The sequence below is a fragment of the Ips typographus genome, linkage group LG4 (genome assembly GCF_016097725.1).
Source record: "Ips typographus isolate SLU linkage group LG4, UJ_Ityp_2.0, whole genome shotgun sequence".
Classification (NCBI taxonomy): Eukaryota; Metazoa; Arthropoda; class Insecta; order Coleoptera; family Curculionidae; genus Ips; species Ips typographus.
The window spans coordinates 11,812,301-11,826,600 of NC_138425.1; the positions used below are offsets into that span (position 1 = coordinate 11,812,301).

Sequence of the window (14,300 nt, forward strand, 5' to 3'; positions counted from 1 at the left end):
AATCGTTTTCTTCACAAAATGCTAATTTATTACACTGGGCGTGGCAAAATAGCTTTTAATAATATGATTTATTAACCAAACCGAGAAGTTATCGCCGTGCAGTTTTTTTTAAATGCGATTTTCTTTTCTAAATCCGGCATTTCATCATTTTTATTGGCAATTTAATCGCGGAAATTGGGGCCGCACTGCCGATACTCTCTGGTCGCAAAAACTGCCTTACCTCTGCATTTTTTGCAAATTGACGCGAAAGCTTTGAAACACATTTGTCCGGGGAAAGCCTTTGTGTAAATAGAGCCGTAAATAGAGTTAGATACAAAGAGTGGCTCTATCTCTGGGACCAAACTTTAGTTATTTGTTGAGCTCTAATCCGTTGCAATTCTCTATACGTGTTTACGTATTTGATTTAAAGGATGCAGTTAGTTTTTAGAAACTTAACACCAGATTAAAGTACCTACACTATTTTCTCTGAAACATGTTTGACACTGTTTACAACTTTTACGCTCATTTTTCCTCTTGTAATAATTCAAATCCGTTAGGTCAGAAAGGATTTTATGGCACGAAAAACACAATCACTCCTAGTCAAAAACATTTCCAGGCAACTTTAGAGCTGGCCCGATTCCAAACTTTCCCATACGAGTGGCTTTTCGTATTAAAGTTGACCGGGCTTACTGCACGACCGCGGCCACTTTTAAATTTATTTCAACTTCATTGTGATAAAGGAGTTGCCCGAGCTTATCAGCTTAAAAAGGTACTCTAACAGAAAAAAACTCAAAAGCCCATTTAATTTGTTTTATTGAAAAAGCAAATCTGTCAGTTCATAAAACATCACTCGTGTCGTATATAATAACTTATTTAGTTTAACAAAATTATGTAAAAAAAAACAAAAGTCGTATATTACACGTCACTTATAATACAAAAACAATTTGTTAAGTAGCGAAAAACTTACATAATAGTATACAGGGTGACATTTGCTTAGTCAAACTATTTAGTTTTATCCAACTGTCACCCTGTAGAATATGTACTATACATTGCCAACGCTTTATTAATATGCACAGTATATAAATTATAGTGTTGTACTAAAGTAAGTATAAAATGCGGCTTTACCAAGATTCTCAACAACACTAACGAATGCAAAATATAACAAACAAATAATAATTTTTTGTACATACAACACTGACTTAATTTAAAACATTTAGGACATCTATAGCTATTTAATAGACAACTATTATTGTTTTTTTTTTAAATGTTTTGTTTATCCAGACAGTAATTGGATAGAAATGAATATTTAAATCAACTGGAAAAAACATTCAGTGAACTGAAAATATCAAATTTTCGATGTGAAACAAATTTATGAATAAAAAATATCTCTCATATTTAATCAATTATTGCTTTGAATTATTTATGTATACATTTTACATTTTGGTCACATACGTTTCTAAATTACCCAACTAACTCGAAAACTGTTTTACACTATTAATTGATTACAAAGTCATGATTGTGTTTCGCTACATTATCTTTAATGCCAAAAGAGCAAATTAGTTTTTTGCTAGAGTTCACAAAAAATGCAATTAAATATTATAATTTCCAATTTACATTCTATAATCGGGATAAAAACTTTTTCTGACTCAAGGATAAATTTTGAAGTTGCATCGTTCAGTTTAAAGTTAATTAAACCGACGTTTTTTTAGGAAAATGCAGTCAGGCACAAGTTTTAATTACAAAATGTAATTATTATTTACTAATTAAAGGAAGTAATTTTAAACTTTTTGACTACTACTTAAAGTATTATTAAGTTGGTTTAATTTGTCCAGTCTTTTGCTTACAAAATAATAATATTCGTTTTACCGCTAGCACCAAAGTAAACCGATCCAGAAGCATAACTACTAACAAAATCATCGTTCGTTCACTCCTTATTATTTATACATACTAAAAGTGTATACACATCGTATATCTAAGATAGAAAATAGAAACACATATTATTACAAATATGCTATTATTTACATGTTTAGTAGATTTTATTACGCATTTTTTTTTGGCATAATATATACAAAAAGTCTGCCCAGAAAAGTACAAAACAAATTTACAAATCATCAAATTATTAACTAATAATTTTTGAGATTTTACTAGCTATCACTTTTTTGTACACTTTAATTACAAACACTCAACTTTCCTAAATAACTTAACTGGAATTTAGGAAACTTTTCGAGTCAGGAAGAGAAAGCAACTTCTTACAACATAGAGCACCATTATTTGTTAACTTTGGCAATTATCAAAAGCGTCTAGCAGCGGATTGTCAAAAGTTTGCTTGAAAATCCTCGTGAACGAGTTTATATAGGGTGGTGTTGTTACGTTTCTAACTCTACCATCAGTCACAGTTCAGTAAAATTAATTTGAGCTTACCTGAATTGTTGTTACTATAGTAAAATTGAGCCAACCTTATATTCGTTTCAAGGGTTTTCACCCAAGCTTTACACCCAAGTTTCCAATCAGAAACTCGTAGTGGTTAACCTGCTGCTAGTAAAGTCTACTCAAAGGGTTGACCCGAAATCAGAGCTTCGCCTATCCACGTTGTGTTTTAAATACGTTTCGGAGAAAACACTTCGAGTCCGATCCTCGTATCTAACACTAGGCCTCCTCTGGTCGATGTAGTTCAGATCCGAAGGAGGCCCTTGACACAACGAACAGAAAGCGCACTGTAATGTGTTTTTGAACGCCTCTCGGAAATCTTTGTTGAAGTAAGCGTAAATCAGCGGATTTAACGTCGAATTGAAGTAACCGATCCAGAAGAGGATGGCCACCACGACGTGGGGACAAGGGCACGATTCGCAAAAGGTCACGCTGACATACCATAGAAAGAATGGCAGCCAGCACAGAATGAATATACCTGAAACAATTGAAAGCTTTATTTCTCATCTCAAAGAAGATTGAGATGACGTGACACATTATTAACATGAAACTCCAGATGATGATGAAAAGTTGAACATTTTATAAACTTATAGCAATTTAGAAATATACTGCAAATAAAGGGTTAATGTCGTTTTGAATGTAACATTTTGCAAATGACTCATGTAAATAAAATACTTAACTGTCAAATACTAATTTCAGTGATTTTCCAGTTGGAATAACCATCATTATACGTTCGTTAAAAACTGTATATTATTCAACGAGCATATAATGATGGCTATTACTCATGACGATGAAGTTAAAGAAAGAAGAAAAATCCTGTTAAATATTAAAGTGGAATAACCAAACAGAAAACTCACTCAACTGACATGAAACACAGTTTGACTAATAATTTGGTAGGTGGTACATTACCCGTGTGGTATGACAAATTAATGGATCCCACAATATTTCCCACTACTGACTATAAAAATGCTCATATCACACTAGTAGCGTAAATACGCTATTATTCTTCTATTTTGTCTCACACATTATTTCACTGTAAACTGTACCGTCATTCTAACTTTATAAAATAAGTGAAATATGTTTTTTTTTTTAAATTACACTTACCCATAATAATTCCTAATGTTCTTGCAGCCTTATGCTCTCTCTTCATTCTACTGATGCTCCTCTCTCTAGTCGGAGTGTGATGGAGGTCTTGGTTGATCTCGTGGAGCGTCAATGTCTTGGAGGATCCTCCCGAATTGGACAACATGTCACCGTTAGTGTTGTTAGCGTGCAACAACATGGCCGCTCCATGTCTATTGAACATTTCTTTTTCTTGTCTGCAAGAATATGGATTGCCGGTAAATTATGTTTGTTCTGCAATTACAAAAAAAACCGTACCGATTAGCTTCTCTAAAGATCTGTGAGTACATGAAAATCATGACTGAACCAGGTATCCAGAAACTTATACTGCTACTGACCACCGCATAGTATTGGTTCACCTTAAAGATACACTCGTCAGGGTGTTCTTGTCTGAATGCTTGGTTGTCGTTGGTGGTATACCAACCCATGAAAATGGGCAAAAAACTGAGGAAGGTGGGACCGATCCACGTAAAAAGCAGCATCATTGCCACTACCTTCTTTGTCATCAGAAACGAATACTTAAGTGGTTTACATATGGCAATATACCTGAAACATCAAAAGACAGGAGATTGATGTGACCCACTTAAAGGACATCAAAACTTACCGATCGATACTGATGAAACATAGATGCAAAATCGAAACGGTGGAAAAATGAACGTCCAAACTGTTCCAAACATCGCACAACGTATACCCGAACGACCAATGTCCGGCAATTTCTACACTCGCGTTAAAACTCATCGCAAACATGGCAACTAACATATCGGCTAATGCCAACGATATGACGAAATAATTGGTGATGACCCGAAGTTTTCGATGTCGCATGACGGACACTATGACCAGCAGATTACCGAAAATCGAGGCGATGATGATGCTGCCCATGATTGTCGCTTTGATGAACAGAACGAACGTGTCCCAGGCATGATCATCGGTTTTAGCGGTGCTGCCTTGATTGTCCACGGTGGTGTTGTAGTTCATTGAGGAGGTGTTGGTGCCTGTTTTCATAAATTTGCAATTTAGCACGATTTTTAAGTGGATTGCAACTTACCTAAATATTTTCCAGTATCCATCCCATATAAATTTTTATTTGAAGCGGGCGCTGTCCAAATTGCGAATGGCTAGTGCCGATTGATTGATGCCCATTTTATTGGAAGATAAATTTTAGTTAGTTGACCCTCTGGATCTGGCCATCTGATTGCCTGCCGGGGCGTCCTGAATTGAAAGGAGAAAGTGTCTTGGTTAATGGAACGTGATTAATCCTCGTCTGCTTTTTTTTTGTGAAATTGGTGGGGGGGCAATTTGGAAACAGAGAAAAAATTCGATTAATTCTACGCCAAAATGCGACGCAATATTCTATTTTCTGAATTCTATTATCCAGAGTATTCAAAACGAAGCGCCAGACATAATTGAGTTCTGAACGAGACCTCTTTGTCTAACGGTAATTATATTTAAATTTAGTTTCTGCGAGCGAAAGAAAGAATTCACTTCCGTATGGGTGGCTCCCTCTTTAGATCCGTCCCTTTTTTTATTAACATTTTTTTATTAAAATCTTTGTTCAGATAATGTCACCGTGACTTGTTATAAAACTTAATTAAATTCCTTTTCGGACCTTGTCAACAGCAAATTAGGAAGGGAAAAAGAAACGCCACCAATAACGTAAACACACTATTAACCAGTATCTTGTAATATTTAGCTGCAAATTAATAATAACAAAGTAAGAGTAATCGCATTAGCCTATATTCTGAGCAGCCCTTTTACCAACCTAAATGAAGGAATTTTATGCAAAAAGGGCTCACGACTCGACCACATTTCACGCTATATACGATCATTTCTCTTCTTTATGGGCTAAATACAATCTGAAATATGCCGCCTGTCGCCACTGGAAATGAAATACCGATTTATGAAAACTATGTCGATGAGTTTCAGGCAAGGATTTTGTATATTGCCTTTGTTATTGGATGGTAATTTACTATGTGGAAAATAACGAAGAAATTGGGTTTACTTATATGTAACAAAACTGGAGGAATTTGGATATGGTTGGTAATAATTGGATTTCTACAGTAATTTTTAACTTGTGGATTTTATGCATTATGGATGGCAAAGATGTATTTTTCAAACAACTTTCAAAAGTGTCAATGTGCAGTGTGCAATTATTGGTGCAATCAGAACCATTATTTACATTTTTTAAACTAACAATACATAGTTACGTAATTAGGGATTTTACTGTCACTGCGGTAAAGCACCCTAAGAGTACAATAAAACAATCATTATCGCACTAGTGACTGTAAAATCCCTCATTTCGTAACTCAAAGTTAGAGTTAAAAAATGACAAATTCTGTGTTAATCCTAGATAAAATATTGTACATTACTCGTATGGTATGGCAAATTAATGGACTCGTGTGATCACCACAACCAGATCTACAATCTCGTCGTCGCAATGCTTCCCACTGGTGACTGTAAAAATGCTCATACCACACTAGTAATGTAAATAACTATTGCACAGCATTCGAACGTCAAGAAAACCAAACAACTCACAAGAATCGTTATAAACGAAAACAGCTATACTAAGTCTCAAAAATCATTTGATTGTGCCATGGTGTTATTAGAAAATTCTGGAGAAATTTCATTTTTTCAATTTGTAATACTCCAATTTTACTGCAACCATCTTTTTTAACCTGTCAAGAAATATTTCCAACCACACCAAAACAGAGTTTCTTTAAAAGTGCTTTTGCACTTTGCATTTGTATCAAAAGATGACAGCGGAACACAAAACCTTGCTTTGCCAGATTCAACATTTCCAAAAGCAAATCCACGTCGTTCTTACGGTTTTTCCGTGCAAATCAGTTTAGAAAAACTTTCCAGACAATCCAGCAAAAAAGCAGCGAAAACTCTGAAAGTACTCCGAAAGTTACCGGTCTATTGTATCATTGTGGATTTAGCTAACGGCATCTATCTCCCCTTTTCCTCTCCCTACCTATTGTTAACCCCAACTTCTCCGTACGATTATGCTAACTTATTCAATGAAGTTTGACCGAAACGAAGTTTTTACAGTGGAAGATTTTCGTATTTCCGACTGTGTGTTATTGCAGTTAGAGTAAAAATTCTATCCTTGAGGCCTTAAAGCTGAAATTCTAAGAAAGCTCATTCGATGAGCCAATAACTATGCCAGAGCTAGAAGTATCTGGCACTTACCAGGTCGAGATTGCTTCCATTAAGCACTGGATTAGCATTTGAATTGTAAATTCACTTAGAGATATTCCCGCCAAAGTCTGTTGATTTTTCTATTATTACCCTAGGAGAGGAAAGGCGTGAATAAATTAGATAGATTTATTTACTCAAACTCCAATTCTGTTAATAACAACCGTATGAATAATTCAATTAAAACCACTTATGTTAACGCAAACCAAAAAACATTTTTCACTTGGCTCTAATGACAAAAATTCCGCCCGCTCCATTCGTTTCAATAACTAACCCACTTAAACGAGGTCCTCTTCGAGGCCTAAACAGAAAAACAAATTTTCAAAGCTGAAAGGGTACGGTTTAGTTGGAATTTGCTCGCTGAATTTGCAATTCAAACGTTGTTTCGTTGCTAAATGAGAAGCAATCACAGCTCAGCGGGCGCGAATACCCATGGCCGACCGTTTGAAGTTCTGACTTATGCCTCTGCTATTAATTAATTAAAGTCTGAAAAAGAGGCTCTAAAATTCGATCGGCTGTCGGCACTCGATTATTCATTCTTAACTCGTTCCAAAAAGCGGGGAATTGCCCTCTTAATTATTTTTGGAAATTAATTAGACCGAAAAATGTTGGTTTAGAAAATCTTAATCTGGTGAAAAATAGAAACTTAAATTTGTTTGTGAAATATTTTAAAACTTGGAGGAGCGACTATGAACTAGGTTATCGATAAGACAGTTTGTCTGGTTCCGTGGCTATTAACGGTCAAAGAAATTTGACAAAATGCTCCTAAAGTAGTCAAAAACCTTCAAAACAGTCCAGAAGCTTCCAAATAGTCCTAAAACAGCTTACAAGCTCTTTAACTAGCCTAGAAGTTCTCAAGAACAGTTCAAAAACTCCTACAGCTTTCAGATCCGTCTAAGTGTTTGCAAATGCCTCTAAAGCAGTCTATAACGTTTAATATGCTCTTTAAACTGCACCGGAAATAGTAAAAAAAAAAAAAATTTGTAGCTTTCAAAACTCTATAGGAACTTCAAAATGCTTCTAAAGCAGTCTAAAAAACTATATAGAAACTTTCAAATGCTAGAGCACTCCAACAATTTCTCGTTCCATCTAAGAGATTGCAAATGCCTCTAAAGCAGTGTAGAACCTTCAATACGCTCTTATACAGTTTATATTCAGCTTTGTCTAGATTAGATTGTACCATCAATGCAAAGGTAACTCAAATATTTCTCTGAATAACTAAATAGGGGAGAGTCTCCGTAATAAATTTCGGTTAGCGGATTGTTTCCGAATAATTTCTGGAATGTTTCCGGAAGGATTTATAATAACGAACGTTTGCCCCGAGACCCGAATTGCACGAATCTTTAAGTTCCAATTTCCGTTGAAACCCTCCGTCATTCCATTCTTACTATTATATGTAAGATTCATTGCCTGGTCCCTTTTAGAAAGGCCCGTTACAAAAACACCACCGAAACCCGATTACCACGTCCCGGTCGCATTTCATATTTGGCATTTTTCAGCCCTTTTGTGTAAAAAAAATCGCAGGCAATTTATCTCAAGTGGAAAATCCGGGCGAGAATAAAATATGTATTAGAAATCACGCCTAAACCATCGTTTTGCCATAAACCAAATTGCGGGTGCGAAACGGTTTTCGCACACCTGAGCGTGACCCTAAAAATCGTCCTAAAAGCACTTTCTTCCCTCTTTGTAATAAATGTTTGTATAACGTTTACCACGCTTTACCAATTTTGTTTTAAAGTCCCTTGTTGGTTAATTGTTAAATGTTTGATTAAGTGAAAAATAAACGACTCAATAAAATAACAATTTAAATTGGAAAAATCTCAAATGCAGATTTCTTTCTAAAAGTCTTTGCCGGCTTTTAAAGGCACGGCAAAAAGAGACGATTGAGGTAATTTTCTTTTAAACTGTCGCCTTTCTTTTCGTTGGAAAGAGAGATCCAGATATGGCTTAATTCGGTAAAATGTCATCCAGTCTGTGTACCGTTATCGTTTTGACTTCTGAAGTTCAGTTTAAGGACAGCTTAGATAGGTTTAGTGTTATATTATACTGTGTTATTTTGCATCAGATCTGTCAAATTCAAACCACAACTTAGCTTGAGTTGTACTTAAAATTGACTTGGAAGTGTCGGAAAAACAGGCATTAGTGTCTTAATTATTGTTTATTTTTTACTCAATAACTAACTCTGTTAATTTTAATCTGGCAGCATAGTTTACATTATTAAAGTTGCAGTAATTTTTCCTAATAGCCACCAGATTCTGATGTCAATCCCTTATCAGATTTTTGATATATTTTAACTACTTTACATATGAAAATTGCAAACATGTTTTGCTAATTTAAATTATTCTGTCAAATCAGAATTAACAATTAGGTATTAAGTAAAATATACGTAAACAATCACCTTGTACATACAAACAGGAATAATGTACTTTTAATTATATCACAATTAAAAATAAAGCTACTAAAATCTGAATAATTCCTGGAAAAAATTTAGAATTGTCCTTTAGACAAAAATCAAAGTAAAACGTTTCTTGATTTGTCACATTCAAAATTTCTCTTCTTAGCTTTTAAATAAAGAAAAACTTTCACAGTTTTTAGCTTGTCTGTTGGAAACTATTAAAAAACAATCAAATCAAATATTGCATCCTGCATTTCCGCTACGTCCCATAATACGTGCTTACGCCTTTCAGACTCCACTCAACTCCAATCGGGAGATTATGCAAAACAAGTACGAACACGGAACGAGAATATTTATTTTATATTCCCCGAGACTTTTGAGATCGCTTTAAAGATACACGCCAAGAACAAAACTGCTTTATTCTCCGCAAAGGCGTCCCGTAAACAAAAAAAAACTTGTTTCGGAAAAACCCTAGCGATAAAAGTTAAATTAGCTTCGAATATTCGCAAGGGTCTAGGAAAATCGCTGGCAATAAAATGAAACGCCCTCGACCAAAGGTTTAATTCTGAGTTTTAGGAGAATTACCGAATTTGGGGGCTAAACCGTGCACAAAAGGCACACAACTCCAAATTTGTAAAGTTTTCAGATTGGTTTTACGCTCCATTTCTCGCAATATCACCTTTGGATCGGTCGCAAGCGATGTAGTTTAATAGAGGTTTGAGAAATCGTAAATACGGATTTAATAAAAGTTTTATTAAAAATCCGAAAATAACTGTTTTGCTTTTGCGCCAGAGGGCGCACAAAAATTAATTTCTGCTGACAATATTAATTCCACCTACAGTTTTAAACGAGTTTGTATTTTAATAAATCAACTGCAATATTATAAACAATGACAGGAATTTCAATTATCTTTGCAGGGAAAACGAAAATTTTAAATAATTATTTTATAGATCAGAGAACCGTAATTCAACAGTTTGCAGTAACAACCATAATGCAAATAAAATTGTAATTTTCTGAACAGTAAATTCATAATTTAGTTATTAAGTGAACACAAGTAAAAAATCATTTTTAAGAACTTATAGCTTATAAATTATAAAATTAACCAATAAAAATCTGTACCCTAGAAATTAACTTTTTTTAAAGAATTTCATGACTTTGACTTTCCTTGATTTCAATTTGTTGCAATACCGTTCTCATCTTCATGCTAAAAATGTATTTTATTTTTTTTATAAAAGTTTACAAAAAGTTACCTTTATTTTCTATTATTTCCTTAATTAATATCTTTTAAAACGTTTTCCAGATATTGCAACAGTTTTTTTTTTATCAAGGAAGTATACAGGAGCATTTAAACTGTTCTAAAAGATTTTGGAAGCTTCTATATTGTTTTGGAAGGCTTTTGACTATTTTAGCAGCATTTGGAAGGTTTTTGCACAGTTTATAAAGCATATTAAAGGTTCTGAACTGCTTTAGAGGCATTTGGAACAATCGATCTTTGTTAAATTAGCCAACAGTCTGTAGAATCATTTTAAAAATTTTCAGAGGCTGAAAACGTGCCAGAATCAAGTTTATGTTGGTTCATATTAGAATCTGAGATGTCCACCAATTTTTTGTTGAAAAATTTGATTGATAGTAAATACATTCGGAATTTTACTTTCTCCTTGCTCTCTTCCAGTAATCTCCCCCCTCAATTACTTCAGTAAAATATCTTTCAATTTCCTTACCTGAAAGCCGTAACTGATTCATGAGTTCCCTAGTAACTCCTTTTAACCATGTCTGCAAAAAACAACGAACTACCAGTTAATCAATTCAGATTAAGCGAATCTACTAGTTTAATCCTAAATTATTTAAGTTACTTGACAAGCACCCTTCCATCCTGATACTTAATGTCGCATTAACCACTTCGTAGCGTATTCTATTTTAGGGTAAAACCTTCTCCAGAGAATAACTGTTTCATGACTGCAAAAGGGTTGGAGATTACAAAAGCTTCAGCATATTGGTAAAGAGCCTAATTGACAACTTTGTGATTTTAGTTTAATGAGCCAACGGTCACTTAAACGCGTAAGCTTCAAAGTGTTTGTGCCATATATTATTTACGCTACAACATAGGAGGATGTCCGTTTTGTACAAAAAATATTAGGTTTGAAGGGTCCGTTTAGGCCCTAAGGCAATTGAAAAAGTAAGAAAGGAAAGAAAAACATCCTTTCAATCTTGAAGGGAGAGTTTCAGTAGGGATTTTCTTATTGGAGCAATTTAGGAAACAAACTAATTGTATAGTTCACAAAACTTTGACCCGTACAACTGGCAATCAACCGTTTAACTTTATGATGTCTCTCGCAACGCGTCGAAAGTTTTCAGCCAGCCAAAGTGAAACTGGAAGATTTATATTCTTTAAATGTCTTATCTGGGAGTTGGAAACGGCCATTAGGGCGAAAGCAATAGTATTTCTGGCCGTAGGAAAACTACCGCAATGCGCTAATTCGGGCTAACCTGATTCCCGAGCCCGTATTTGCATGGAAACCACATCAGCAACGAAATTTGGTGCTATATTGCAACTGTATGAATGCGACATACTAATAGCAGTGCGATGATACAATCTAGATTATTAGAGAGTTAGTGTAAGTGTAATCAAGACTCCATTAAAGAATAATCGGTTTAGCTAGTTCTGATTTTGTATAACTAGAGAATGTCACGAGTTCTATCCAGTTGTTAATAATATCTAACGTAAAGTAGTAAATTTTAAAAATAATTTTGATTTCAGGTCTAATAATGTACTTAATATGGTTAAATAGTCAAAAGTGCATTCCAAAATTTTACTAAACGACTGAAAAAGAATAAAACAATCAATTTTGATATTTTTTTACATTTCAAAGTAATTTTCTATGACAAATGGATAGCATTTGCTGGGAACTGACCAACTTCCTTTTTGGGCTTCACTTTATGTCATTTAGAAACTAAAATTCCCATTCGATGTAGTTCAAGTTGAATCAAAAAATGACTACCAAAGTAGTTTTTTTCTAATAAATCACTCGGTATATTTAAATATTTTTGAAATGTGCTAGAAAAGTTTTACGTAATTTTTAAATAATTTTTTGAAATATTGTATATTAGGAAGTTTTATTTTGTCTTTTCACACACGTTGTAAGTATATTATGGCTATTAGCAGTTTAGTTTGCTTATAACAAAATTTGTCTGTTTTGTTCATCAAGTGAAACTTGTTCAAATCCAACAATTTAGAGATTTTAATTAAACAAAAACTTGTTGGTATTAGCAAATGAAAAAAGTTTCTCTAACAAGTTTCCAATTTCGATTCGTTCGTGTCGCACTAAATGAACTGAAGGAACAAAGCAAGTTTCTAGGTAATGAGATTAATTTTAAACACAAAACGCTAACCTTGTCGGATTAAACTTTAAAATTCGCGAATTCGAAGAGGGGAAAGTGCGACAGGTGTTTGAGTTAGGCAAGCAGAGCGGATTCGCGAAATTGACCTGCAAAGTTTCCATCCGCTACTTCTCTAAAATTGGAAATTGAACGCTTCTGAAGTTTACGCTTATGAATCTTTTATGGGGTTTCCTTATTATGCAATTCTTCTGGTTATGATGAAGAAAATTAAATAAAGTGATTTATTTTGCGGTAGGTGGTACAAAAAGTTCGATGATTTATGTTTGGGGATAGCATGACTTGGGGGCATTTGCCGTCCAGAATTTAATCGAACGGGCATATTTCCAACAACCGGGTCACGCCGAGACACTAAAGCAAAAAAATAAATTGGATCAAGGGATTTTCGGATGTCATTTTTCAATAATCGGTTTTATTTTGGAGGAGGCTCTGTTTACTAATCGGACCTTTATCAAGAGGTGCCTGAAATTCTATTTCATTTATACGACTTTTAAATTCTTAATATGATTATTTTTAGATGAGGAACATTTTTAAAATTAGCTCCCTGACGGTGATAAGGGTTTGACGTTTATGTTATCTCAAAGTGTTTACACGAGTGCTCGTAAATTATTTTAGGATGTCCTTCTCAAATCGATAAGGACACTGAGTTTTCTAATTAATAATTGAAAAAAGCGGTTTTCAGTCTAGACCGCACTATTCGGGGTTTAATGGACGTACGTGATGTAGTCAATTCTCCCTACAACACGAACAATACTGCACAGGCATTGTTTCTGTTGTAAATGCATGAAATTGGCTTCAAAATAATAATAGCACACCTGATTTATAGACATAGGGACAGCGGTTTGGACGTAATTAAAATTACGTTTTAATAATAAATTTAATAAGTAATTAATATTAAGGGGATTAGTTTCAGTTTGGTTAATGGCCTAAATATGAGGAAGCTTGAATTAACTAATTTAAATTTTTGCACTAATTTTAGTAACTAATACAAGCTTGCAATAATCATTCTGACAACTTCCAAAAAAATGCCAAATTACGTCTTTGAATATCATTAACATGTTTGTGGGACAATTAATTATATTGGAAACCACACAAGCGTATCGCGGTCACGCTTTAGCTTTTGCTTTCAAAAAGCAAATCATATATTATTGTTGTAATTTTCTAAAATAACCGAAACCGTTATGCTGAAAGTGTCATCAGCGGCTCGAAATAGTACGAACCGGGCTAAATTAAGCGAATTTTACTAAAATAACGTTGGTGTGGAGCTGGGCGATTATAATAATAATACGTTATTGTGGAAACATGTGCTAAAAATACTAAAAAGTTTCATTTTTTCTAGTTTTTCAAGTAGGAAAAATTAGTTCTACCACAGAGACATAAATTTAAGGTAATTTACAAATTTGCGCCACTTCGGAGCACATTATCCCGAATCCCAAACATTAATTCACCCAAAACCCTGTCGTACATTAAGGGCTTATCGCACATAAAACTCCCTCCCGGTCTGTATAAAGACTTTTCCGCCTGCGGTGGTACGACCTTTATCTTAATTTAGGTCCAGCCAAAGTAGATGTGACAGAAATAGTAATGGACTAATTTATCCCTCTAAGATTGCGCCCTAAAATATGAACTTATTTAGAGCGCCACAATAAAAACCGGACCAGCCGGTTTTGTACGAGCCAAAACAAATTGAGGTAAAGAAGCAAATTGGTCCTAAACAAACCGTTTTATGCCCGAGCAATAAGAAGATTCGTACGGGTGCACCTGGTGTCTCGTTATTATAAAGGTT

General features: G+C 34.3%; 1 protein-coding gene across 9 annotated transcripts in view; it reads right to left on the reverse strand.

The window, feature by feature from the left end:
- Positions 1-775: 775 nt before the first annotated feature.
- Positions 776-14,300, reverse strand: part of Octbeta2R (Octopamine beta2 receptor) — a 74,998-nt gene continuing 61,473 nt past the window's right edge. For 6 of the 9 annotated variants that reach the window (XM_081979284.1, XM_081979285.1, XM_081979278.1 and 3 more), the window contains 6 exons: positions 10,840-10,891; positions 4,574-4,737; positions 4,133-4,520; positions 3,787-4,074; positions 3,511-3,725; positions 776-2,884 (listed from right to left, as the gene is read on the reverse strand). In XM_081979284.1, the coding sequence (XP_081835410.1) occupies positions 2,529-2,884; positions 3,511-3,725; positions 3,787-4,074; positions 4,133-4,520; positions 4,574-4,595 (1,269 nt within the window). In that variant the 5' untranslated portion in view covers positions 4,596-4,737; positions 10,840-10,891 and the 3' untranslated portion in view covers positions 776-2,528. The remainder of the gene's footprint in view (positions 2,885-3,510; positions 3,726-3,786; positions 4,075-4,132; positions 4,521-4,573; positions 4,738-10,839; positions 10,892-14,300) is intronic. The other 3 variants (XM_081979286.1, XM_081979279.1, XM_081979283.1) reach the window with 1 other exon arrangement.